Source organism: Asparagus officinalis, chromosome 1 (assembly GCF_001876935.1).
Source record: "Asparagus officinalis chromosome 1, Aspof.V1, whole genome shotgun sequence".
Taxonomy (NCBI): domain Eukaryota; kingdom Viridiplantae; phylum Streptophyta; class Magnoliopsida; order Asparagales; family Asparagaceae; genus Asparagus; species Asparagus officinalis.
This window is the reverse complement of record NC_033794.1, coordinates 126,505,394-126,531,870: the sequence shown is the minus strand read 5'-3', so window position 1 is coordinate 126,531,870 and position 26,477 is coordinate 126,505,394. Positions and strand designations below refer to the sequence as shown.

The following is a 26,477-nucleotide window of genomic DNA, read 5'->3' as shown; positions in this document are numbered from 1 at the left end:
TTGAATTTGTTGTAATCGACCGAAGATATAATGAATTCCATAACAAAACCAACTTTTGACGCAAACAGTCTTCAGGAACTTTAAATATTCTTCAACAATAATGGCTAGATTATCATGAAGAAGAAAGAATTTGGAAGCTCTCTAATGAACTTTTTGGTTTGCTCTCTCTATCACGCAGTACACAATCACTCACCTTGATCTATCCATTTTCGGCGCCTATGGTCACAGTCTCACTTGTTTGCAATCAAGACCTATGTGTTCTATTTTTATTTTATTTTTGGAAGATGTTTAACACTACCTAAATAGTACGTAATTTATTATATAGTTAACCTTGCTTTGCACCTTGCTATAGTGTTGAAAAATATTAGCAACTACTTGAAATGAGACACACATTTAATAGAAGGAGACATACATATGATCCATCTGATCCTCTTGTATTAATGACCATATCTCTTGTTTTGGGCGCAGAGTTCTAAAGTCAGCCTCAACTTTTTTCTCTTGGATTAAAAGAGATATTAGTAATGGTGCATCGATAAGGTTTTGGCTTTGATCATTAGCTGTCAAAATTTGCAGATGATGGATAATTGGTTTTGGACTCCTTCATTTTCGAAGATGAAGTCCCCTCATTATCTCCGTTGTCGTCATGAACTCACTGAATCTTCTTCGACCAGGATGGCTAGCTGATCATGAAGCTAGGAATTTGGAAGCTTTCAAATAGTGGAAATGTTGTGGTTCAATCTTTCTACAAACGCTAAGCAATCACAAACCGCTTTACAGTCATTGCCTATGGCCGGCCTCTAGTCTCACTCATATTTGTCATCAAGTCCTATGTGTTATCTTTGGGAGATTTTTAATTACCTTGTACTAGTAAAATGGTAAGAAATTTAGAATATAGCTAGCATTCCTTTTTGCACCTTGTCATGGTGTCGAACAATATGTGCAACTACTCGGAGTGAGACACATATGATAGAAGGAGACGGACATATGACCTATCCTTTTATATTAATGACCATCTCTCTTCTTTTGGGTGCAAAGTTCTAAGTTAGCCTTAACTTTCTTCTCTGGGATTAAAAGAGATGTTGGTAATGGTGTATCAACAAATTTTTGTCTTGATCACTGGGTGGAAATCAAATCTCTTGCTAAGATTTTTCCATACTTATTTCACTTTGCTATGGATCATACAACTACAATTATCACTCAAACTTTGCGGATGATGGATAATTGGTTTTGGACCCCTTCATTTTCAAAGATGGATTACCTGAAGTTTTCTAATAATGGAAACTTTTTGCTTCACCCTCTCTTCCATGCACTTAGCAATCACCCACCTTGGTCCAGTGTTTTTAAAGTGAAAGGTGATGTCAAGGAGATGAATTTTCATAATGTGACATTTGCCTAAGTGAATCAAGGTGATAAATATTCAATTTTTCTTAAACATTACAAATTATATGCAACGAAACACAATATCAATAAATCACAGCAGGACAAAATAATCACAGTCAAATTTTTGATGTCACAATTTGTGATACCTAACAAGTCATAAACCATCTAAATAAAGTTGTAAGTAATAAATACTAAATAAATAGTAACTAATAATATAGGTAGCGAAGCAAGAAAGTTTGAATTTTTAGGTTCAAATTGTGGCGCGTCCTCAAATGATATAGTTAATTAGATACATTACACTTTCACACCCTCAGAAATTCACAACATAGACGAATACCTATGGCACCTTGCCGCACATGCCCTAGCCGAGCTCTTTAGGCACCAAAAGACGCTCCCCCTATGTTACCCGGGTACTTCTATCATGAAGCCATACCCCTTACCGGACACGTACCCTAACATATCCATACCCAAGTTTCATGGATGCTCCTTGAGTATATGCATACATTTATTTAGACATGTACGTATTTATATGATATATGTTTTAATTTATAACACTTTTCGTACACTTCTTGGACGAGTGGTTTTATTCGAAACGCCTCGTTTTTTGGACATGTATCTTACATTTCACATTCATTTTTTTGAAACTCATTAGACACAGGTCGGGATTGTTTTAGCTCATGCCCAAATTTAAAACTATGATTTTGAGGGTCGTTTGAGTTTCTACTTCAAAAACGAACACCTTCCAACTTATTATAATCAACATGAATAAAAAAAACTTAAGATTTTGTTAGGAACTTTAATTCTAATAACACATGAATTGAAAAACAATAATGATCTCATGTTAATTATTAATTTCAATAACATATGTAGTTGTGTCCCCATGCCCTACATTTTATAAATTTTCGTGTCCCGTACTGGCACCCCGTACAGGTACCCGTACCTACACCCCGTAGAGGTACCCGTACCCGTTTCCATGCAACTTAGCATTCGCCTTGGTAACCTTCTTCACCTTAGGATGTGCGAGGCAATAAGGTACAAAATCACATTGGCTGAGCGACTGAGGCTCTACGGCGTGACACTTTTTAAGACATTGCCGCTTATACTCATTTTTGCCACCTATGATTGTAGTCAGTACCTATACATTCTATTTTTGTACGATGTTTTAAGTCGGTAACACCTTGTACGGTACGCTGGAATCAAATGAAGTGAGAATGGAATGAAGAAGGGAATGAATTGAATTAATGTGGGAATGAAATGCTCATTTCCATTCTCATATTCGGGTGCAACTTAGAGAATGAAGTGGGAATGGATATATTTGAAAGTTTTGTGTTTTTCCACTTTACTTGGGAATGCTAGCCGATTCCTACCATCTCATTGGGAGTGTGCATTCCCAGATAAAGTGGGAATGAGAGGGGAAGTGTGAATGAGCATTCTAGCTTTCAAAATAAGGTCGTGTTTGGTATTGAAGGAATGAGAAGTGGAAATTGACATTCCATTCCCATTCATTCTCATGTACCAAACGAGGCGTAAGACATTTGTGGTACAGTTAGCATTGCTTTTTTGCACCTTGCATGTTGCTGAACAATTTTAGCAACAAGTCGAAGCGAGACACACATATGATAGAAGGAGACACAAACATGACCAAGCCTCCTGTATTAACGATCTCGTCTCTTCTATTTGGCGCAAAGTTCTAAAACCAATCTCACCTTTCTTTATCGGGATCATAATAGATATTGGTAATGGTGTATCAACAAGGTCTTGGCTTGATATTGGGTGAGAACAAATTGTCTTGCAACAATCTTTCCGGACTTGTTTCACTTGCTATCGCACTTATCTCTTGAAGCTTGTGGATGATGAATAATTAGTTTTGAACTCCTTCATTCCAACAATGGAGTCCCCTTATCTTCTCTAATGCCTTCAGGAACTGTTGAATATTCTTCAACCACAACCACAAGGTAATCATGAAGACAAAAGAATTTGGAACCTTCAGTAATGGCAACGTTCTGGTTCACTCTCTCTATCAAGCCCTAAGTAGTTACGTAGCTTGGTCTATCCATTTTTTCCGCTTATGGTGAACCCGATCTCACTCAAACTTTGCATTCATGTTTGGTTGGTTTTCTTTGATCTGTCTGTCCACCAAGAAAATTGGATAAAATGTGGAATGAATGTTCCCTCAACATGTGTTTTTTGTTATAATGCAATTGAATCTACCCTACACATTTATCAGAATATTATTTCCCAAGAGAAGTGTGGCGTTTATACAAAGATTCGCCATCCTATGTAGTCCTTCTCTATTATGGAGTTCTAACATGGTTGGAGGATGTCCAACATCCCCCACAATCTTCAAAGTGAATATAGTTGTTCTATACTAGCGTTGTTATGGTTGATTTGGGAAGAGAGGAATTAGATGGTTGTTAACGGAAAGTGGTGCTCAGTGGCATATATCATACAGACATTAACAAGACTTGTTGATTTCTGGCGGTCTCATAACATGGTAAAAATGTCTTCATCAGTTTTATTTTCTTAAAGGAGTTGTGAGGAAGTGCAACTCATTATCAGTCTCTCGTTGGCAGTCACTAGTATGCGCTATGTATAGGCAGGCATCCTAATCCCTACATACTCATCTGATTTAGTGTCGGCTTGAAAATATAGTAACTTTTGCAACTGACAAGTCTATATTAGTAGTAAAATCAAACCCTGCAATTAGATTTGTGTCATGAATAGTCCTTCATCCTTACCTTGTTTAGCCCTTCTATTTCTGTCATTAAAACATGCAACATGTGACCCATGTATCTATCTTTATGTTTACCTGGTTATTTTTACGCATACATGCTTCTTACGTTTTCATTTTTTGCAGATTGTATTGGTTCAGCGTTTAATGAAAAAGGTTGCATGCAGTGTCCTAATTGCCGAGGAGTTGAGGATGGAGACTGGAGATTTCATGATGTCCATATTTCATTTGAATATGCAGTTCTACAGATAATTCGGGGACTCAATGATGAAGTCAACTCTGGCATGGTAATTGCGTCTTTATGGTCTGATACTGAGGTTTGATTTTGCTTAATGCCATTAAATTTTATTGTCAAAATAGGTAATTGGTTAGTCAGAATTTCATGTTTATTTCTGCCAGTTCTATATTCTTTTCGTTTAGATGTTGATCGTTGTCTTGTTATACTACTGCAGCATTCTTATTTTTCCTGTTTATCTAATTAGTTTGATAGTATAGTTGGTATTATAGATTTCTTCGATAAAAGGAGGAAAGATGATTTAGAATTCCTAGTTGCTCACCATGCTTGTTTTCTTTCTTATATTTTTGTCTTCATGTGCTGTTAATGAGAAGTATACTTACTTGATGAAGTAAACATGTACCTGTTCCATATATACATGAGAGGTTGAATTATATAAAGGGGATTGTCATATTTTAGAAGGTACACAAAATGAAACTGAAATATTTTCATCTATGAAGTACTTTACCCATTGCAGAAGCTGAAGTAAGTGTATGCACAAATATGTTCTAATATTGAGGATTTATTTTTCTCGCTTCAATTTCAGTCGGCTGGAGCAGTTTCCCAGAATGCATCTGCACCAGTTCAGTTGCCGACACTTGAGTAAGTATATTCTCTTATATGTACTGTTTTAAGTTATTTTGTTTGGTGATTGGTTTATCAAATAAAACTTCATCTGTTACACTTCTGATTCCAAGTAAATTGATGCCACTAACTGTTTTTTAGAATGCTGGAAAAAACTTGATTTGGAACTTATGATTGTTCCCTAAGCTCTTTCTTTACCACTACACCAAATTCATGTCAGCTGATAGTGTACATCGTATTTTGAGAGAATATATCGTTGATTAGATCACTCACTATGAATTACAATTTCTTATATGTTATGTTTTCTCACTATGAATTAACTTTTGTGGATGATTACTCTCGTATAACTTGGTTATATTTAATGAAAAATCGTTCTGAGTTGTTTTCTATATTTTGTGCATTTTGTGCTGAGATTAAGAATCAATTTAATGTTTCAATTCGTACTTTGCGAAGTGATAATGCCAAAGAATATACATCTGCTTTATTTCACTCTTATATGGTTTCTAATGGCATACTTCATGAAACTTCTTGTGTTGATACTGCATCCCAAAATGGTGTAGCAGAACGTAAAAACAGACATCTTCTTGAAACTGCACGAGCCCTCTTATTTCAAATGCATGTTCCTAAACAATTTTGGGCCGATGCTGTTTCCACAGCATGTTTTCTTATCAATCGCATGCCATCTTCTGTTCTTAATGGTGATATCCCTTACAAAATCCTTTTTCCCGGTAAGTCATTGTTTCCTGTTGATCCTAGGATATTTGGTAGTACTTGTTTTGCTCGAGATGTTCGTCCACATGTCACCAAATTAGATCCCAAGTCATTGAAGTGTGTATTCCTTGGTTATTCTCGTCTTCAGAAAGGGTATAGGTGTTATTGTCCCAATCTTAACAAATATCTTGTCTCAATTGATGTTACTTTCATGGAAAACTCACCTTACTTTTCGTCTTCATCTATTCCTACTCGTCAGGGGGAGGATGATGATTTATTGGTATATTCTATCACATCTTCTGACCTTGACACACTTCCCGACGAGTCTCCTATTCCTCAACCTGTCTCAGACACAACTCCTGATGAGTCTCCTATTACTCAATCTGTCTCAGTCACAGCTCCTGATATGCCTCCTATTAAAGTGTACTCCAGGCGTCCACCTCCTGTTTCATGTCCTGCACCTGCTTCTTCGTCATTAGATCCGGTCCCAAGCGATGATCTTCCTATTGCATTACGTAAAGGTAAACGTCAGTGCACTTATCCTATTTCTTCTTTTGTTTCTTATAATCACTTGTCATCTTCCTCTTGCTCTTTTATTGCTTCCCTTGATTCTATCTCTATTCCTAAGACTGTTCGTGAAGCCATATCTCATCCTGGTTGGCATAATGCAATGATAGAAGAGATGAATGCTTTAGATGTCAATGGTACTTGGGACTTGGTCGATTTACCTTTAGGAAAACGGGCCATAGGGTGCAAATGGGTATTCACTGTTAAGGTCAATCCAGATGGATCAATTGCTCGATTGAAGGCCCGTCTTGTTGCTAAGGGTTATGCTCAAACCTATGGAGTGGACTATTGTGATACTTTTTCTCCTGTTGCTAAGTTGACATCTGTTCGATTGTTTATTTCAATGGCAGCTACTCATCATTGGCCTTTACATCAACTAGATATCAAGAATGCTTTTCTTCATGGTGATCTTCAGGAGGAGGTGTATATGGAGCAACCTCCTGGTTTTGTTGCTCAGGGGGAGTCAAGGCGAGTCTGTCGTCTTCGAAAATCTTTATATGGTTTGAAACAAAGTCCTCGTGCTTGGTTTGGAAAATTTAGTCAGGCTGTTGAGAAATTTGGTATGTTGAAAAGCAAGTCAGATCATTCTGTGTTCTATAAACAATCAACTGCTGGTATCATTCTGTTAGTTGTATATGTGGATGACATTGTTATTACGGGAAATGATACTAGAGGAATCTCATCCCTTAAATCTTTCATTCATACTCAGTTTCACACAAAGGATTTAGGGGTGCTCAAGTATTTCTTGGGAGTTGAAGTCACTCGGAGTAAACAAGGTATTTTTCTATCTCAGAGAAAATATATCCTTGACTTATTGACTGAGACAGGAAAATTGGGAGCAAAGCCTTGCAGTACTCCAATGAGTCCAAATTTGCACCTTACAGGAGATGGGGAACCATTTGAAGACCCTGAAAAATATCGTAGGTTGGTTGGAAAGTTGAATTACCTTACCGTGACTCGTCCAGATATTGCATTCTCAGTTAGTGTTGTCAGTCAGTTTATGTCATCCCCAACAATTCATCATTGGGCAGCATTAGAGCAAATTTTGTGTTACTTGAAAGGAGCACCAGGACGAGGTATCGTGTATGCGGATCATGGGCACACTCATATTGAGTGTTTCTCAGATGCAGATTGGGCAGGTTCCAAGATGGATAGAAGATCCACTTCAGGTTATTGTGTTTTTGTTGGAGGAAATTTGGTCTCTTGGAAGAGTAAGAAGCAAAATGTTGTGTCACGATCCAGTGCAGAGTCAGAATATAGGGCTATGGCACAGTCTGTGTGCGAGATAATGTGGATATATCAGCTATTGACTGAAGTAGGATTTAAAACTTCAGTACCAACGAAATTGTGGTGTGATAACCAAGCTGCTCTTCATATTGCATCTAATCCCGTGTTCCATGAGCGGACTAAGCACATCGAAATTGATTGTCATTTTGTTCGTGAGAAAATTCAACAAGGCTTGATCTCCACAGGATATGTAAAGACTGGAGAACAACTAGGGGACATCTTCACAAAAGCTTTAAATGGGGTGCGGGTTGATTATCTTTGTAACAAGCTGGGCATGATTAACATTTATGCTCCAGCTTGAGGGGGAGTGTTATATATTAGCTGTCAATTAGATAAGCTGTCAATTAGATAGTTGTCAATTAGATAGCTGTCAATTAGGATTAATTGTAATTATTTTAGTTTCCTATATTCTCCTAGTTTCCTAGAATAGCTTCTCTAGTTTGTATATAAATACATGTTATTTTCTCATGTAATATAAGTGAATACAATTCTCTTCACCTCATATTTCAGAAACAAATTCTAAAATTCTGGTCTAGTCAATTACAACTTTCGTTAGTTGCATCTGTTAAACTCTCAAATCATTAAATGAGCATTTGCTAGTGTACGTAATAGGGTTTTGTTATTACTATTACTAATATAGGCATAATTTGTTGTTATAGCTTTAATGGGCATATTTTTTATGTGATCGAACTCGTTTATATTGGATTCTTTCATCACTTATCATTGAGGATGTTGCTTAGGAAACAAGACTCCTCACGCTCAGATTTGAGTTCGTTTATGTAATCAATTTTGTTGGGGTCATAGTTTTATTTTAGTTTAAGAGGAAGAAGGCTTAACGACGGATGCCCTGATGCAAATTCAAAATACAGAAATTTGATTAGAGTAGATATTTAAAGTGTCATATTCTACATTTAAGAACTTCAAACGACTGAATTTTTCTAAACTTACATAAATATTTATTCATTATCCATGCACGGAACTTTCTGACCTCATGAAACCGGAAAACCTGCAGGCAAGAAGAATCCTCGAGGACAGCTGAAAGTAAGTTTACATCCAACATATTATTGTACACTAACCGTTCATGTTGGTTATACTACTACTATATCATGCAAGAATTGGTTTCATTTGGTAGATCGCGGTCTCCAGCTTGAACCGATGTCACCAGATCTTCCACCGCACGAGCCTTCGGAATACTTCACGCGTCTTTTGCAGGCTCCTTCGCCTATTCCTGACTTGAATGATATCCCCGGACCATCATCTACCACCCAGAATACGGGGACTTCGCCTGCTGCTCGTGTCCGTCGTCTTCCTTATCTGCGGAGGAACATGGCACGCAGGTTTGGTCGTGGTTTCGGGTCAGATGGTTTGCAAGGGGCCTTTCCGCTCAATCACCAGACTCTGGACCGGGAGCGGGTGATGCGGTAAGTAAACCAGTGTGAATATTTTCTTTTACTTTTACAGGCAGTCTTCATTGTCATTCTTTAGCATAATAGATAAAGGGAAAATTTGCAAAATAGTCCGTTTTTACTAATTATTTAGCAAAATAGACCGTTTTGCTAAATAATTAGCAAAATAAACCTTTTTTTGACCAACAGGCCAAAAAGAGGTTTATTTTGCAAAACAACTCAGAAAACATACGGGACTACTAATCTTGTAAGTTTTCTGAGTCACTAATCCGTGATTAAGTTGGCTCTAAACATACGGGACTAGTAGTCTCGTATGTTTTCTAAGTCTTGTTTTTCAAAATCGACCTCTTTTTTTTCAAAAGATGTCTATTTTGCTAATTATGTAGCAAAACGGTCTATTTTGCTAAATAATTAGCAAAAACGGACTATTTTGCAAATTTTCCCATAGGTAAACGGTGGTCTCTGATGCCATGTATCCGACCAATAATTGTCTCGCATGCATGCTACTTCCTTCAATATTACTTGTTCAGGGAGGAAACTCTTTTTTTTTTTTTGTGGGATAAAATATATTACATGCTCCTAAGTGATCCAATATACTTGCATTTATTCCTCTAGATTCCCCTCTAACTCTTCATCAATGAATACTCCATACGGAACGGGCGCTCAATCAACAACTGGTGTTAGACCAGCAGGCCCCGGCTCCCAACTGTTCCATCGGCACGGTGAACGTCGAGCATATGCCGATGCGATGGGTCGCCAGAGGTATCAGCATGCGTTTGATGGGCAATCAGCCGGTACGAAACAACCACCACCAATGCCTTCCTCTTCATGCACAGTTAACTTGGGTAACTTGCACATTGACCCCCTGTAGTACCCCATGTTTTGCGCTTACCACCCTGTACTTTCATCGTGTTTTGAATTTCTTTGACCCTTTTACCCCCTCGGGTGAGATTAGTGCGTTTATCTGATGGTAAAAGAGTAGGGAAAAAAAAGATTTTAACTCGCTGCCACAGCGAAGCCTCAAGGGTAGTAAATGCGAAACAGGGATGCTGTCGGGGGCCTATGCGCAATTAACCTTAATAACTTTTTACTCGCTAACATTGGCCCCTCCTATTTTTTGTGGGTATTATTCACTCTAATAGCTTCGGTCGAGGTGAGGTATAACTGGTATCTGAATGGTCGGAGGACCCGATTTCGTCGAGGAAACGGTGCAGGGAGGCGAGGACCGCGAAACCAACCAGATCAGAGACCCAGCTCATCGAATCAACATGATGGCTCCCCAAGAATGAGAAGATTTTTTTGAGTGCAACTCGGGGCATGAGAAGTGGCTAATTCTGTTTTTATGGTATTCATATATAGCAGTCTTCTCAAGATTTTACATGTTCTGTTCGTGGTTGTTGGTCAATTAGGACGTTTTCATGCGAAGTGGAATAATTGCTAAAGTGGAACGTGTTTTTTTTTTTTTTTTTTTTTTTTTTGCTAGTGGGATATTTTGGTGGAATAAATAGAAACAATTTCGTGAAGCGGGATATTTTAATAAAATAATGTAGGATAAACTTTTATATCCATGAAGTATATATTTATGCATTTTGAGAACATAAATATTATTTATGCATTTTTAATCTTACTAATTATTGATTGATAATTATTTACGAGAATGTTATTTACTGTTAAATAACTTTTGGTTAGACCATATGATATTGACAATTAATATTATAATATATGTTGTAGCTTTTTTTTAAAATTATTATTGTAGTACAAATCTAAAAAAGTTCACATTTTCCTTCCTTCTTCACATCCCTGAGATTTCTTTCCTTCATCTCTCAATTTTATGGTTTAATAAATTATGGATTGATGCAATATTTACTTTTAAATTAACTATATAATTACACTATTTGGTAAAAAAAAGAAAATATCAGAGATGATTAAGAGCGGATGAGATATGATCTGACGGCATGGTCTAATGGTGGTGATGACCATAGTAGGGAAAAGTAAAGAAAAAACTAAATATAAAAAATAAAAGATAATAAAATAAATATGAGTTCTATTTTTTATCACCTAGTTCTAAGCTAAGATTTGGGATAATCTGAGAAATTAGAACTTTTATTTTTGTATAGAAAAATAAAAAAGTGAGATAATTTTGTACAATTATCTCAGTTCTAGTTTTGTTAGAATTCTTGTTGACTAACACTATAAAATTTTGTTCTAGTTTTAGTTCTAATTGATTAATGTTATAAAATTTTATCCTACAAATTATCCTAGTTCTAGTTTTGAGTGCCATCTGACTAACAACCCTAAAAAGAGGAGGATTTCATATCGTGACAGTGATACGAGTGTTATCTTCTAGTTGATAGTAGAAATAACGGTTTTTACGTAAAAACCATCTTAATTTTTGTTCAAATTGATCCATACCATCTTTTTTTCTATTCTTTTCTTCTTCTTCTTCTTCTTTTGTTAAATCCAAGCTACATTTGCTTGCTGTTTTGTTTGTAATGTCACACCAAATCAATTTTTCAGCAAAAAACAAGCGTGTTGTTTCCTTTTTACCCCCAACATAAAGCATATGCAAAGCACATGTGTCCTAAATAACTGTAAATTTGAAATGTTTATAAGATATCAGTCCTCCAAATCTTGCACATTTTGAATTAGACTCTCATGAATATTTGATCCCAAATCTCCAAACGCTAGCAAAATAGTCAATGAATTTCTGAACTCCAATCTCCAAGCCCTAGCGTTATCCCCAAATCCTAATTCCCAATCATCAACCCCTAACCTTAATTTCCCCTACCTCTCTCGCCCTCACTTCCGAGAAAAAAAATCCGGAAATCCTTCCTAAGCAAAAGATCAATGATCTCAACCTCCCAATAACCCTCTCGGACGAGGACATCTACCTGGGGGACTGATTTCAAAATATGATAAACATGGGGGGCTAATATCATACTTTGAAAGATTTAGAGGGATAAAAATATTGAAAAAACACCCTTACTTTTTATTTTTTATTTTTATTATTTTTTTTTTTTTTTTTTTTTTTGGTGGCTCCCCCATCTCTGACTTGGCATAGAAAATCTTGTATGTATTAATGAGTAGAACAATTTTAATACTTCAATCTTAAAAGACAACATGAAGCATCCTGTAGATAATTGGGCAAGCTCTATCTTCTTCTATTATCTCGATAAGGTCCTTCACTCTCTTGATCCTTGAGTAATCCCAAGAAAGCAAGAAAACCAAAGAAAAAGAAACCCCCAGACCAGTTAGGCCCGCCTCCTCCGCCGCCTCCGCCGCCGCCACCATCATCATCCCTCGGAGGTAACCCTGTCCCTCCATCGTCAAGCTCCGGTGACTTCTCCTTACCTGAAAACCCCAGCAATTTTGCCCGAATTCTCGTTAATTAAATACAAAATATATTACCCCACAGGGCACAGGCGGCTTATCTTTGAATTTACCTTGCGTTGGGGCAATAGTGATTGTTGATGATTGGCGTGTCACTGTTTGGGTCTGCCCTTCTGCACATCTTGCATTCTGCAGCAGGGAAAGTAAATGTTCAGAAAAAAAGAGTAAGGAAAACAAAGGAAGCAAGGACTAACAAGAAGAAGGGAAAAAATGAAGCCTTACAATAAAAAATCATTAATAAGCTGACGCTAAATGTATACGAACAGAATAGATAGATCATATCCTATTTTGAAAACGTATATAGGATTAAAAAAGGGTACAGAACGCAATAAGGAGACAATAATAGTACATAGATATACAGCGCGAGCCACAAACAGCTATATCGGTTGTCAATCGTAATTCTAGAATAACTTGAACAGTAAAAGCAACATCATATTTACTCATCACTTGCTATCTACTGGTGTATCCTCCAACCCACCAAGAACTGGAAATACCTGCAAACAAGTGCTTGAGATACTAGCTACCAAATACCGGTATTGCTAAATTTGGTAAACCAGCTACATACCAGCATACATACATATATATATATATATATATATATATATAGAGAGAGAGAGTAAAACTCCTATAAACTTAAGTGGATAGGAGCACTTGTCCACTAAACTTTTTATCCCTTCATTACGCTTTGAGATTTGTGCTACACATCAATGCTATCTTTAAGATTTGTGCTACACATCAATGCTATCTTTAAGATTTGTGTCTTCATTTATATCATATGCTAGCACAAATCTCAATGCAAAATCAATGAATAAAAAAGTTGGTGGACAAAGGGCTCCTGCCCACTTAAGTTTATAGGAGTTTTACTCTTATCCATTGATGATCACTTGATTGAGCTACATTGTGGATGATCCGTTCCGTTCAACTTGATCTACATATTCTAAAACCTCAACACACCAAATTTGGGGTGAACCCGTCGTAGTTTGACCCTTCATCCATTTGTATCAATTTTAACGGTTTCGAGTGAATAGAACTTTTTACATGGCTCGACGGAGGGTCAAACCACAACGAGTTCACACCAAATTTGGTGTGTTGGGGTTTTAGAATATGTAGATCAAGTTGAACGGAACGGATCATCCACAATTTTAAAAAGTGCCATAAACAACCCAAACAGGGCATCCAAGCACACATTTCAAACCATGGTAGAGAAGAAAAAAGTTATTCATAATAGTCTGTAGGTGCTAATGTAAGAGGGTATATGACCACCTACTTAGCCATGCATGTAATGATACAAGTGAGGGCAACACTTGCAAGAGGTGATAAAACAACTGAACGCCTCTCTCCCAACATGGCACCAAGGTACTCAAAACACTTACGGGATGACACCATTAAGTTAAACAAACAATATATCACGTAACCTTTTCCCAGCTCTTCCATGGATGTGACTTCTTATGAAAGCAATAGCTAAACTTGACAAGAAAATTAAGCCTTGACAATTCTGTCAACAGTCAACAGATGGTCATTATGCAGAAGCTAGTGAGATGCTTACCAGAGTATAAATAACAAACAGTTGACGTAAAATAACCTGTGAATTAGATGGTTAAGGTATGATACCATATGAATCATGAAGACTGTGAATAGAAATAAGTTCTGCAATACGTATTTTGAGTGGAAAACAATTAGAATGGAGGTGCTTTGCATCTTTATCTTCAACCAAACCGGCAGAACCCTCACCGTCTATTGCAGTGTTCCAAAGGGTGTGTGGGAAGAGCCGATTAGCCAAACAATACACATCCACTATCCGAAATAGTCAAGTAATTTAGTGAGGTGAAGAAAGGGGTTACAAGATGCCAGATCCTACTTTTGAACTGAGCTCAAAGAACAATTTTGTGGCAATGTCGATAAACTACGGTTACTAATACCTCCTCGTTCTAATAATGGATGGCCCAAAAAGCTGTTTCTACAGAAATGTTGACATACAACCACCACAATGACAAAGGAGGCTAGTCGTTGGCAATTAATTGTCTAAATCTCAACGATGTTCCTTCAAATACTTGGGACAGAATTATCCATATAAAAGGATGTTTTGTGGTTAGAAGGATATGCTATCTAGAACATTTTTTCCTACTGGACCTTTTAATTTGATAGATTTTTTCATGCATAAATTCAATTCAATTGTGTCATTCACATCATCATCACACTAAGTGCTGGTTTTGTCATTGAGGCTACTAAATAATGCATAAAAAGATACGAAATGTCAGACATAGGGCCATCTGTATATGACTAAGAGCGAATACTCATTTCTTAGTCTTTTGCTGACACCACAATTAAAGCATTTTTTGAAGGAATGTGGTCAAACTGGAGGTATAACTGGTTATTTATATAAGGAGAGCTTTTGTTCAAAAAGCATAAGAAGAATTGCCTTTATTTTTCAACTTAAGCAGTAAAGATTTACAATTACAAAACATGCATATACCTACTACCTATATTATAAAACAAAGCTTGATCTGCCTAAAATGATTTGACTTGACATTCTTCTGTTTCCTGTTACACCATTTGCGGTATCTATCAACGACAAATGAATCAATAAAATGAAAGTCCTAAATCTGTTTGCTATTAAAATGCTATTTTACTGAAACCCCCATGGGTTAGTTCCATACGCCCCACAGGCCTAAAACAACACTAATGACCCACTTGCAAACATGACTTCTTTGTTCCATTCTTCTAATATTTCCCAAGAAAAAATGTAAACAGAAGGCAATGTTTGAAATGTTTGTTATAGTAACAAATATTATCCCTAAGTCACAAGTGTAAGGCAAACATGTCATAATGAAGGAAATTTCTCTCCTATAGTATTCTCTCCCCATTCTGGAGTGGGTTAACAAACACCAATACAAGCTGCTATATTGGCGGTACGCCAGATTTACAGGTATGAAGCCAAGGTTTAAGATCTTGGTATCGGTATCTGTATTAACTCTTCTTCTTTATAACAGTATCATGAGTTTGAACGATTATGAATTGGAAGAAGGGCTAGTACCTATTACCTAAAATTTTAAATAAGTGTTGAATAGAAAATTATATTTAGCAACACTTTAGCATGTTATTTTACAAATTGATAAACTTTAAACTAAGTTTGATAAGATATTGGTGCTGTATTCTATTCAGAAAGAGAGTGCAGTATCAGTTGTAAAAGTTTCATCCCAGTACCTGCAAGAAAGAAAAAGTCTATTCAAACTACATGGCCCGCTACAAGATGTCAAGCAATTCCACTAAAAATCTGGCATCTCTGGCCTGCTACAAGATGTCAACCAATTCCACTAAAAATCTGGCATCTCGGCCCTCTCATGTATAATGAATCAATGATGTTTATGAATTGCAGAATTTCACAGAATTAAATCATGGAGTATTTCATGTTACTTGTAAAATATATCCAAAAGATACTTACGAGTGCAGCAGCACATATCAAACTTCTCGATGGTGATCGTGATGCGTAAGAAATAGTATGTGCGACTTTAGGCTGGCTGTACGGCACCGCCAGACCATGCCTAGTCAGTTGGAAGCTCCTACTTTGAATCTTTGTATTCCCTGAATCAAAGAATCAGGTAGTTAGAAGAATTTGCTTGTAGAAAAAATGGGTGGAAACTGTGAACCTAAAAATATAACAGGTATTCAAGATAAATGCAACACATGATCTAGAAACTATAAAATTACCATAGTCAGGGAAGAACCAGGTTTTTTGCACTGGAGTATAAATGTGAAGATATACTTAAGTATGTAAAAATAAAACTATCAACATTTCACAGAGATCAATTTGCAAAACTATGGCTATTAGACTTTTTGCATATCATCATTTGTAGAATTGAACTTATAACATAATCTTCTCCATGATCCTTAATATTTAAATCAAAAATTTATCTTTATGGTCGTTGATACTATCACAATTTAATCTGATTATGAATTATGACCCAAAACAAATTTTTTTTAAACATAAAATAGTAATATGTGAAGATGTTAATTGTAAATCAGTCCTATAAGCAGAACTAATTATGGAAATAGATAAATGAAACAACCTCAACTCCTACATAAAACTATATCCATATATTATATTAGGTAATGTACATTTAGAGATAGAGCTTCGTATTTACAAGTTACAACTGCAATGTTCCCACTGATGGTTCCAGGTGACTCTTTATTTCTAATAGCTATTTTGGATGGAAATCAAAATAAATATGCATTGAACCAAGCCTTTGTCACTCTCCATCACTCGCACGGTCTACAGGTCTCCAAAACGTAAACAAGAGGTCAGTCAAATGCAAAAGTATTTTCTGTCATGTGAGGGATAGAGAAAGGGAGAAAGATGCCATGCATTTACTATAAGAAATCACAGGCAAATCACATTGGATTTGGATAGGCATACAAGGAAGACCAAAACCATATCTGTTAGGTGTGTTCCCTTAATATAGGATAGAATCCCCTCCCATTTGACTCAAAAATATGTGCATAAACAGGATGTAACTACAGGTATTAAGCTTTTTAATCATTTGAACTAAACAATGATATAAGTTCCATTCCTCCTTTGCTCCACTTGGACTGTGTATAACCAGTTTAAGAGAGCAGAGAAGAAGGACTACTACTTAATTAAAAGCCATGACAATTTCCAGCAATTGGCTAATGTCCTCATAGTCATAGGTTCCCTAGAATAAAATGAATGTTTTTAAATTTCAAAAGTGTTTAATATGAAGACTAGGCTTAAATCCTAACAAAGTAATTTTACTACATTTTATTAAGAATCTGAACCTAAGATATTCAGTAGCGTCATTGCATGGATGTAGAAATGCAAAAATGATTGCACAATTTCTGGTTTCAACCAATACATCATTAAAGCCTATTTGTCAAGAAATAAAATGCACTTTGGTACACTGGCATCAATAGATAATGAATAAGTTTAAAGAACATAACTACTCTTGGATGGATAAGCTAAGGGTACTTCGTGATACACCAGAGCCGGCCTAGGGGTAGGGCCACCAGGGCTACAGCCCAGGGCCCACAACTGAGGGGGGCACTAGGGGTGGGTGAGGAAACTATGGGATGAACTAATAAATAAAAAAGCCACAATTACAACTCACATCAAGTTGTCACCGCCTCTTAGTCTTCTTCACCCCTACCCCTAGGCCGACTGGTTAATTTCCCAATTAGCCAATTCCCATCAATCAAGGCATGATCAACCCACCGCCTCTTCAGCTCTTCTTCACCTCATCTCTTCCTTTACTAAATTCTCCTCTCTCTCTCTCTCTCCCTTCCCCTCTCTAAAATTATTCGACGGTTTCCGGCCCACTTGAGCTTCAGCTGCTGCTGGCGGGAGATCTGGGCGCTGGCGCTGCGAAAAAATCAAGAAAATTCTCTGAAATTCCTTGATACTAGATTTTCATATTTCTTCATGATTCTCCATTTGGGTATTTCACTATTTCTCAAAATTCTCTGAAATTCTTTATTTTTAGATTAATAGATTGAATTGGGGAAACTGCTTGAAGTTTTTGGAATCTCTCTGATTGATTTCTACATGTTGGGAAGGCACTTGCATTATGCAAGTTGCATATATCAATGCGTGATAAATCTGGTGGAAAAAAGTCATTATTCAGGTTCTTTTGGATATTAATCCCCTAAACTTTCAAACTTTCACATTAAATATGACAGAGCTAGGGTTCTATGAAGGCAGTCCCTTGATATCCTTATTTATTACCTATTAGATTAAATCAGTTGGGTTTTGCTTATGTTATTCAATTGTGTATGAGCTCTGAAATGTTGAACTTCCTTTGATAACTCATTAACTCTTGATTTTATGGTTCAGTATTTAATCTAAACTTTTGTATCAGGATGCTCTTGATTAAGCCCCAACTCTGACCTCGTGGGGTTCGACTGGACTGATAGGCAACAACTTTCTTTGAAGGTACTTTTTTTAACAATAACATATAGAATTTAGATGTATAAATTTTGTAAATGACAAATTTGTAATACATATCTTTTTAACTTTTTCTTACTTATTATTTGATTCAACAGAAACATTGGCTGAGATTCTTGATCTTTATAATTGGAAGTTTCAAGTGGAAGAACATATGCTCAAAATCCAGGTTTTATTGTTCTTTGTTCTTTGTTAAGTGTTTATTATAAAAATTAAAAAATGTTTCCTAAGAAACAACTTTCCGGAAATCTCAAGAGACAAAAAAAGAAAAAAAATGATGAAATTGCTCAAAGTTTAAGAGGATCTTTGAATAAATATTTTGTTAAACAAACCAATGCTTCACTTGAAAATTTAGATGAAGATGATTTACCAAATGAATATGAACACCCAATATTGGAAGAATTAGTAGAAAATGAGAATGATGTGAATGAAGAAATTGGTGATCTAGATGAAAATGAAAATAGTGATGAACATTTCCTTGATGAAAATGAAAATGTTGATGAACCTTGCCATGAAAATGAATGTCCCGAAACAAGATTTGATTTGAACATTTATGATCCACGAGTTTGGGATAATCTTGATGCAAAAATGAGAGATTTACTTGTAGAAAAAGATCCCCTAAGAGAAACTAATCTCAAATTCCCCATGGACGAACACAATAGACATTTTTTTTCAAATTATTATATTCGTACGTTACCAAATGGGGAAACTAAGGATCGAAAATGGCTAGTGTACTCAAAGGAGTTGGATAAAGTGTTTTGTTTCTGTTGTAAGTTGTTTAAAACAATGAATTCTAGAAGTCAGTTAACTAGTGAAGGAATTAGAGATTGGAAACATCTTGGTGAGAAGCTTAGACAACATGAAAGCAGCATTGAAAGAGTTTGATCCAGTAATGCAACACCATTTTCGACTCATTCAAGATAAGAAGATTCATTATCATTATCTTAGCCATAAAATTCAAAATGAGTTGATAGCTATTTTAGCATCAAATGTTAAACATGCAATCATTGAAAAAATAAAAACAGCTAAATATTTTTCTGTCATTCTTGATTGTACTCCTGATGCAAGTCACAAAGAACAAATGACTTTAATATTGAGGTGTGTAGATGTTTCAAGTACTCCAATAAATATAGAAGAGTACTTTTTAGAGTTTCTGAATGTTGAAGATACATCTGGATTAGGACTTTTTAATGAATTGCAAAATGTAATTGAGTCCCATACACTTAATATTGATGATGTGAGGGGATAAGGTTATGATAACGACTCTAATATGAAAGGAAAAAAATCTAGGTGTACAAAAAAGATTACTTGATATAAATCCTAGAGCATTTTACATGCCATGTGGTTCTCATTGTCTCAACTTAATAGTTTGTAATATGGCCAACTCATGTGTTAAAGCAAAATCTTTCTTTGGAGCATGTCAATGCATATATACGGTATTCTCTAATTCAACAAAGCGATGGAATGTGTTACTTGATTACATAGATGGTTTGACTTTAAAATCATTGTTAACTACACGTTAGGAAAGTCACATTGAAAGTGTCAAAGCAATAAAATCTCAAGCTTCCCAAATTAGAAAAGCTTTATTTAAATTAACAGAAATTAGTGAAGATGCCAAATTGAGTAGGGATGCTCAAAGTTTAGCATCAGGAGAGCTTTCAAGTTTTGAATTTATATTAAGTTTGGTTATTTGGCATGACATTTTGCATAAGATTAACTTAGTTAGTAAAAAATTACAATCTGAAGACATGCGTCTTGATGCTGCTGTAAGACAATTAGAAGGACTTGTGTTATTTTTTGAAAACTATAGAATAAATGGGTTTGTTTCTGCCATGATTGATGCTAAACAAATTTCTCTTGATATGGGAATTGAGCCTATATTTCCAAAAAAACATCAAGTTTGTAGAAAAAGGCATTTTGATGAGGTTTCCAATAGTGATAGGGAACAACAATCAACTGAAAAATCATTTAGAACTGATTATTTTCTTGTTATAGTGGATATTGCTCTTGGTGAATTGAAGAATAGGTTTGAACAATTGCATTGTTTTGAATCTATTTTTGGGTTCTTATTTGATGCTGCAAAATTGACTTCGCTTGATGATAATGAATTAAAAAGTTTTTGTGTGAATCTTGAAAATGCTTTAAAACATGGTGATGTTTCCGATGTTGATGCAAGAGACTTATTTTCAGAATTACATGTGTTGCAAGTGATGTTACCAAAAGAAGCATATGAAACAGATAAACCATGGACATCCATTAAAATTCTTGAGTTTGTAAACAGTGTGGATATGTTTCCTAATGTAATGGTTGCTTATAGGATATTATTGACTATACCTGTGACTGTGGCATCTGCTGAAAGAAGTTTTTCTAAATTAAAATTATTGAAATCTTACTTGCGGACCACCATGACTCAAGATAGGCTAAATGGATTAGCGATATTATGCATTGAAAAGGATATGTTAGAGAACATTAAATATGATAGTATAATTGATGATTTTGCATCTAAAAGTGCAACAAGAAGACATTTTAAATGATGTTTTGTAGTTGAGATTTCATTGCTATTTTTATTTTGTAGGTACATGTGATGATTCTTTGCTTCGATTAATTGTGGAGGATGAAAAGTAGATCGATCAAATCAAGAAATGCTTATGGAGATTTGGGAGTAAGCATGTAGACTCAAATATGTAGTTTTTGTTTTTTAATGCAATGTTTACAATCCGGGAGTACTCTTTTTCCTTCTTTTAATGCAATGAAAAGAAGATTGTCTTTTGTAAAATCTTATAATTTTAATAAAGTTAATTAATTGATAATTTATTTATTTGTTTGTTTAATTTGTATAAAGGGGGCACACAGAGAAAATTTGACCTGGGCCTTAGAAAACCCAGGACCGGCTCTGTGATACACCAAGGAATATCTATTACAACAATTCTTTGGATCCATAACTATAAAAATATAATCCAATCTTTCCTGTGTCTTTTATCAATATGCAGGCGTGGACAGACACAACTCCGCATTAATTTATTGTTGGCTTCCTACCCCTCGTCCAATTAGATGTAATTGGGTGGCCCTATAAGAAGCATGTAAATCATCAAACAATTGCCAAAATAAGTAGTAATCATCCTAAAGAACCTTCTTACAACATCAAATGAATATTTCACACATGGGAATCTCATCGGATCCATGCAACTTGATCTCACTGTACATCAAGTGAAAGACTAGATCATGAACCATTCCTATGTAATTCAAGGTTTCAAGGTTTTGCTCATAAAAGTGACCGTTTCCATAGCTTCTTAGTGTTGATGCATCAAACACCGTATCATTGAAATATGTAGAATGAACTCGAACGAATAGCATTTAGTAACAAAAGTTGTAACATTAAAGATGCCATACCAAAAGGGCACATAGAAGGTGTCGCCATAGAAGCATTTGTGCTCAGCGAAGGCATCATGTTTTACGACAAAATGGAGAAACTGCAAAATGTACAACCATATTATGTTAAAAACTGTATCCTATAATAATAAATGAGTGTCCATTTAAAAGAAGAAATTGTTATCCATGAAATAGTTTTATTATTCTATGAAATACCGCCTAAACCCCATAGGCTCTTCCACTTACCGAAATATCACAAATAAAATTTTCTGATATTTTAGGCAAGATTTAATTCAATTTTTTTAAACTATATTTGTTTTCTTCTCCTTCTTATCAAAACATTTCCACACCCCACCCATGTAAAGCCTAATATCATATAATTTGACAACCATATGTCACTTTTAAAACCAAAGGGAGACTTCGAATTTCTGTGATTTACCCATAAATCGATGAAGTTTCATTTCTTCGATTGTTTGGAAAACCTAAGGATTTTAGGGCAAAAAAGAAAACAAAAGAACCAAATTTAGGGTTAGAGAGAGAGAGGGAGACTCGCCTGTTGAAGACGATCGATTGAGCTTCGCCGGATGGAGAAAGGAGGCCGATGTTAGTCTCCGGAGGAGGATATAAAGATAAAATTTTGGGGACGCCGACTTAATAGAACAACTAATTACACCGGAGGCCAATGCTTTGGGTAAATTCCCAAAAAAAAAAACAAAGAAGAAATTTTCTAAATAAACCCATTCATATTTTTTTTCTTAAAAATTAATTCCCTTGAGTTTTTTTACAAAAATCGATCCACTTTCTCGTCATGTCAGCAACGTGATGGGAAAATAGGTCGGTTTTTTTTAATCTGGTTCCTAAATAGTCGGAGTTGCTAACCCCGACTATTCAGGGTATAAAATATTCAGGTTTAGGGTTGTAATTGGGGTTTTGCAACCTTCTAAATAGTCGGGTCACTTTCTCGTCACGATGCTAACATGACGAGAAAGTGGGTTGATTTTTATAAAAAAAATTAAATGGGGTTGATTTTTTAAAAAAATATGAATGGTTTATTTACAAAATTTCTTCAAACCTCAAACTTTTGGGATGTTTTCAACGAAACCCCCGAACTTCGTTTTTCCCGTGAACAAATTTTCACTGTAGCCCTATTTTAAGTTTTTATTAGCAAAATCGACTGTATCAGGTTTTATTTATCGAAATCGACCCGGTTTCTCGCCACGTCAGCGCCGTGGCGAGAAAACGGGTCGATTATTTTTTAATCGGCTTCGTAAACAGTCGGGGTTGCCAACCCCGACTGTTTAGTCCATCCCCCGCTAACAGCTTAACTAAATGGTCGGGGTTGGGAACCCCGACCAATTCGTAATAGACCTATTTCGAATTGGTCGGGGTTCCCAACCCCGACCATTTAGCAGAGCCCAGCAAGCGCTGGGCTCAACCACGGACGAAATGGTCGGGGTTGGCAACCCCGACCATTTAGCAGAGCCCAGCAAGCGTTGGGCTCAACCACGGACGAAATGGTCGGGGTTGGCAACCCCGACCATTTAGCAGAGCCCAGCAAGCATCAGGGACCAAATGGTCGGGGTTGCCAACCCCGACCATTTAGCAGAGCCCAGACGCAGGGCCATTGTGGGTGCACAAAATGGTCGGGGTTCCCAACCCCGACCATTTTGCAGACCCCATTCCAGCCCACATTCACCTAGAAACTCATACTTCCTGTAGTACAAAATATAATCACAAATAACACATGCTAAAATGTAATCATACTCCTGTTATCAATCCACAATGCAATCACAAACACAAATATAATACGTGCAATTCATATATGCAAACTTAACATTATATCAAATCCATCGCAACACAAACAACATATCAAGTCCAAATTGCAACTCAAACGCAAACATCCTATCAAGTCCATCGAAACTTAACAAATATCAACAACGCCCTTTCCCCTCCCTCTCCCTCTCCCTCTCCCTCTTCTTCCTCTCCCCCTTCCTCGATCACCTTCGACGTAAGCTCGGATAAGTTCCTCGTCCGGTTGTGTGTGAAGTTGGGAGTGCATGACATCCGCGTCGTCTCGAACCGCCTGTGAACATCCGGCCTGAATCTGCTGTGAGCCGCCAGCTTCATCATGCGCACAGCTTGATCCCGCCCCCGTGTGTCCTCGTCGACGTCGTCGTCCGTACTTAATTGGTCGCTCCTCCCGTCCATCACGGCTTGCATGGCGCGTCCTCTGAAGAGCCGACCGTATCTTTTTTATCATTCGAAGGAACATGTTCCTCGGCTCCTGCTCGGTAGTCGTCCGCAATGCGTCATGTGCTATAGTAGAAAGCTCTTCGAGCTCTTGTACCTATAAAATAAAAACCGAAAGAAAATTATTATCAAGTGGATGGTGAGAAAAGAAAACTCAGAAAATAATTGTATATTTTTCTTATACACTTACCAACTCTCTCTCGACTGGGCCTCTTGGTATGTACTCCTTCGGGGCTTTGTTTTCCTGAAATATCCACCGGCGAGTAATCCCCCAATACCACCGCAGGTACACACCTAGGTCAGGTGCATTAGCCCTCTCCATCACTACCTGTTCCTCCCTTAATTCCCACCTATGGATGTAATTTCGGCGAATTAGTTCCCAATTAGCACGATGTGCACCTTTTCTTGGATCTCTCTATTCTCTCCACAGGCGCTGGAATATGTTGCCGTAGTCCAAATTGTCGAAGCACACGGTCAGGCACGTGCATTTCGACAATCTCAAAGCATATAAGTGGGATGCGAGCACGCCATACATCCTCACCTTCCCAGCAAATATCCGGTAGTGACTCCAACACTAGCTCGTAGGGCATCCATTTGACCTATAAAGAAGATATTATGATATATTGATTGAATATATTTAGATATCGGTAACAATTGGTCGCATAATTGAATATATTAAGATATTATAATTTTTATACCTGTTCATCCTCCATCTGATCAAGCTCATTTCTGTAAAAGTTTTCATGCCCCTTTGGAGAGGTTTGCCAAGATCTGGACACATTCCATCTATTTTATATACAACGGGTTAGTATATATTGAAATAAAGCACTAAAATTACATGCATCTTAATAATACCTGCAGCCTAACGGAATATGGCCATCGAGAGCGCGGGCCTCCCTCAAATCAGGTGTTCCCATATGCAATCGCTCCCATGACCATATCTGCAGCAAAGTGAGGCAGCCCTTCAATTCTTTATTTTGTACGAGTGCTATTTTCGTCATCTCTCTATACAAGTAGGCTAACACTGCACTCCCCCAAGATAACTCTCCACACTCTTCTAGGTCCCCAAGAAGCGGTAACCATCTCACGTGCACGGAATCCTTAGTGGAATCCGGAAACAGAATAGTACCGATCATATGTAAAATATATGCACGGGCATAGCTCTTAATGATCTCATCAGTCGCATCGATCGGTACATTCATAAAGTTATTCCTTAACCATTCGAGCTTGATCTTTCCCCCCTTCATTGTAGGACAGTGACCCAACAATTCTTCACACGCCCTGACATAGTTGAAGTCATCGGTGCCCGTCACTGCATCACCATCTACTCTGAGGCCAAGTATAACCCCAACATCCTGCAAGGTAATCGTCGCCTCTCCTTGGCGCAGGTGGAAAGTATTTGTCTTGGGCCTCCATCTTTCAACCAATGTCATCAAAAGTGCCCAATCAAGTCTTACCCATTTAAGTTGTGAACACTCAAAAAAGCCGGCTTGGCGCACATAATATTATATCTGTGGATCCGTCAACTCCCAGCTAGAGTTTGCACGGGTATGATTGACAACAGTAATACTCGGGGCCTGCATGTAGTAAACAGTGCAAATGTTCAGTAACAATCAACTACATTGAAATTTATATATAATTGAAAATAATAAAACTGCACTTTACCTCCCCGACGTCTATCTTCGCGGATCAGTGGCGCTCTTGGTCATAAAGAACATCATGTGTTAATGGACCCGCCTCCATAACTGAAATATCTACACATATAACAATGATCCATTAATTGATCTATAATTGAGTCAGAAAAAATTGATTTTACTATAAGCATTGATTTATAAGCATTGTTTGAGTTTTTTATAAGCATTGATCTATAAATGAGTTAGAATGAAATTACAAATGTATAAAATTGTACCCATTAATTGCTATCTATTTGGATTGGTCGGGCAATGAGATCTTCTATGCCCGGCTTGTCTGCAATATCCACATCTATTTTTTTTCGGAGCTCCTTCCCGGCCTTCATCCATAGTACCTTTTAAGCGTACTGATCGTGGGCGTCCGGCTTGTCTCTTATAGCTTGGAGGCACCACATGCGGCCCGTTATAGTGTGGCCAATAACGACTATCATGTACGGGGTGGAAACACTGCTTATATGCCTCTCTATAGTTGCTTGATTGATACCACTCAGAAGCGTATGTGTAATACGAAATATTTGCACCCCCCGATTGCTTGGACGTAACCGCTATGACATGTGGACAAGGCAATTTTTGCAATTCTGGTATGTTACAGGTGCATGTGCAATGTGCACCTCCCAAATTAACGGTGTAATTGTGACCATGTTTGTCTGTAACCTCCCATTCATCTACAGCAAATCTAACAATCTTCGTGCCTCTCGCCTGCTTAACTCGAGCTCCTAAAATCGTCTCATTTTTTGGTGTCAAGAACGAGGACCATATTGCTCCATCCTCTCGCCGCTTGACAAAATAGTAATTTAGCCTATAAAATGTCCTCGCAACTAACGCATGTATGGGCATTGCCCGAGCCCCCTTAAGTACCCCGTTGAAGCTTTCAGAACAA

General features: G+C 36.9%; 3 protein-coding genes across 3 annotated transcripts; 1 reads left to right on the top strand and 2 right to left on the bottom strand.

Moving 5' to 3' along the window:
- LOC109836194 lies at window positions 107–10,486 on the top strand. The gene is made up of 7 exons (XM_020404089.1): window positions 107–156; window positions 4,238–4,428; window positions 4,933–4,988; window positions 8,548–8,576; window positions 8,668–8,956; window positions 9,557–9,735; window positions 10,084–10,486. Exons 2-7 carry the CDS (start codon window positions 4,273–4,275, stop codon window positions 10,242–10,244), a joined length of 870 nt encoding a protein of 289 aa, XP_020259678.1. The 5' UTR covers window positions 107–156; window positions 4,238–4,272; the 3' UTR covers window positions 10,245–10,486.
- On the bottom strand, window positions 11,994–22,338 carry LOC109836090. Its single transcript, XM_020404023.1, has 5 exons — window positions 22,210–22,338; window positions 21,678–21,757; window positions 15,774–15,913; window positions 12,385–12,460; window positions 11,994–12,292 (listed from the first exon to the last, which is right to left on the bottom strand). The coding sequence occupies exons 2-5, from the start codon at window positions 21,733–21,735 to the stop codon at window positions 12,093–12,095; spliced, it is 474 nt and encodes a 157-aa protein (XP_020259612.1). The 5' UTR covers window positions 21,736–21,757; window positions 22,210–22,338; the 3' UTR covers window positions 11,994–12,092.
- Window positions 24,290–25,339, bottom strand: LOC109841407 (serine/threonine-protein phosphatase 7 long form homolog). The gene is made up of 3 exons (XM_020410363.1): window positions 24,762–25,339; window positions 24,605–24,692; window positions 24,290–24,505 (listed from the first exon to the last, which is right to left on the bottom strand). Exons 1-3 carry the CDS (start codon window positions 25,337–25,339, stop codon window positions 24,290–24,292), a joined length of 882 nt encoding a protein of 293 aa, XP_020265952.1.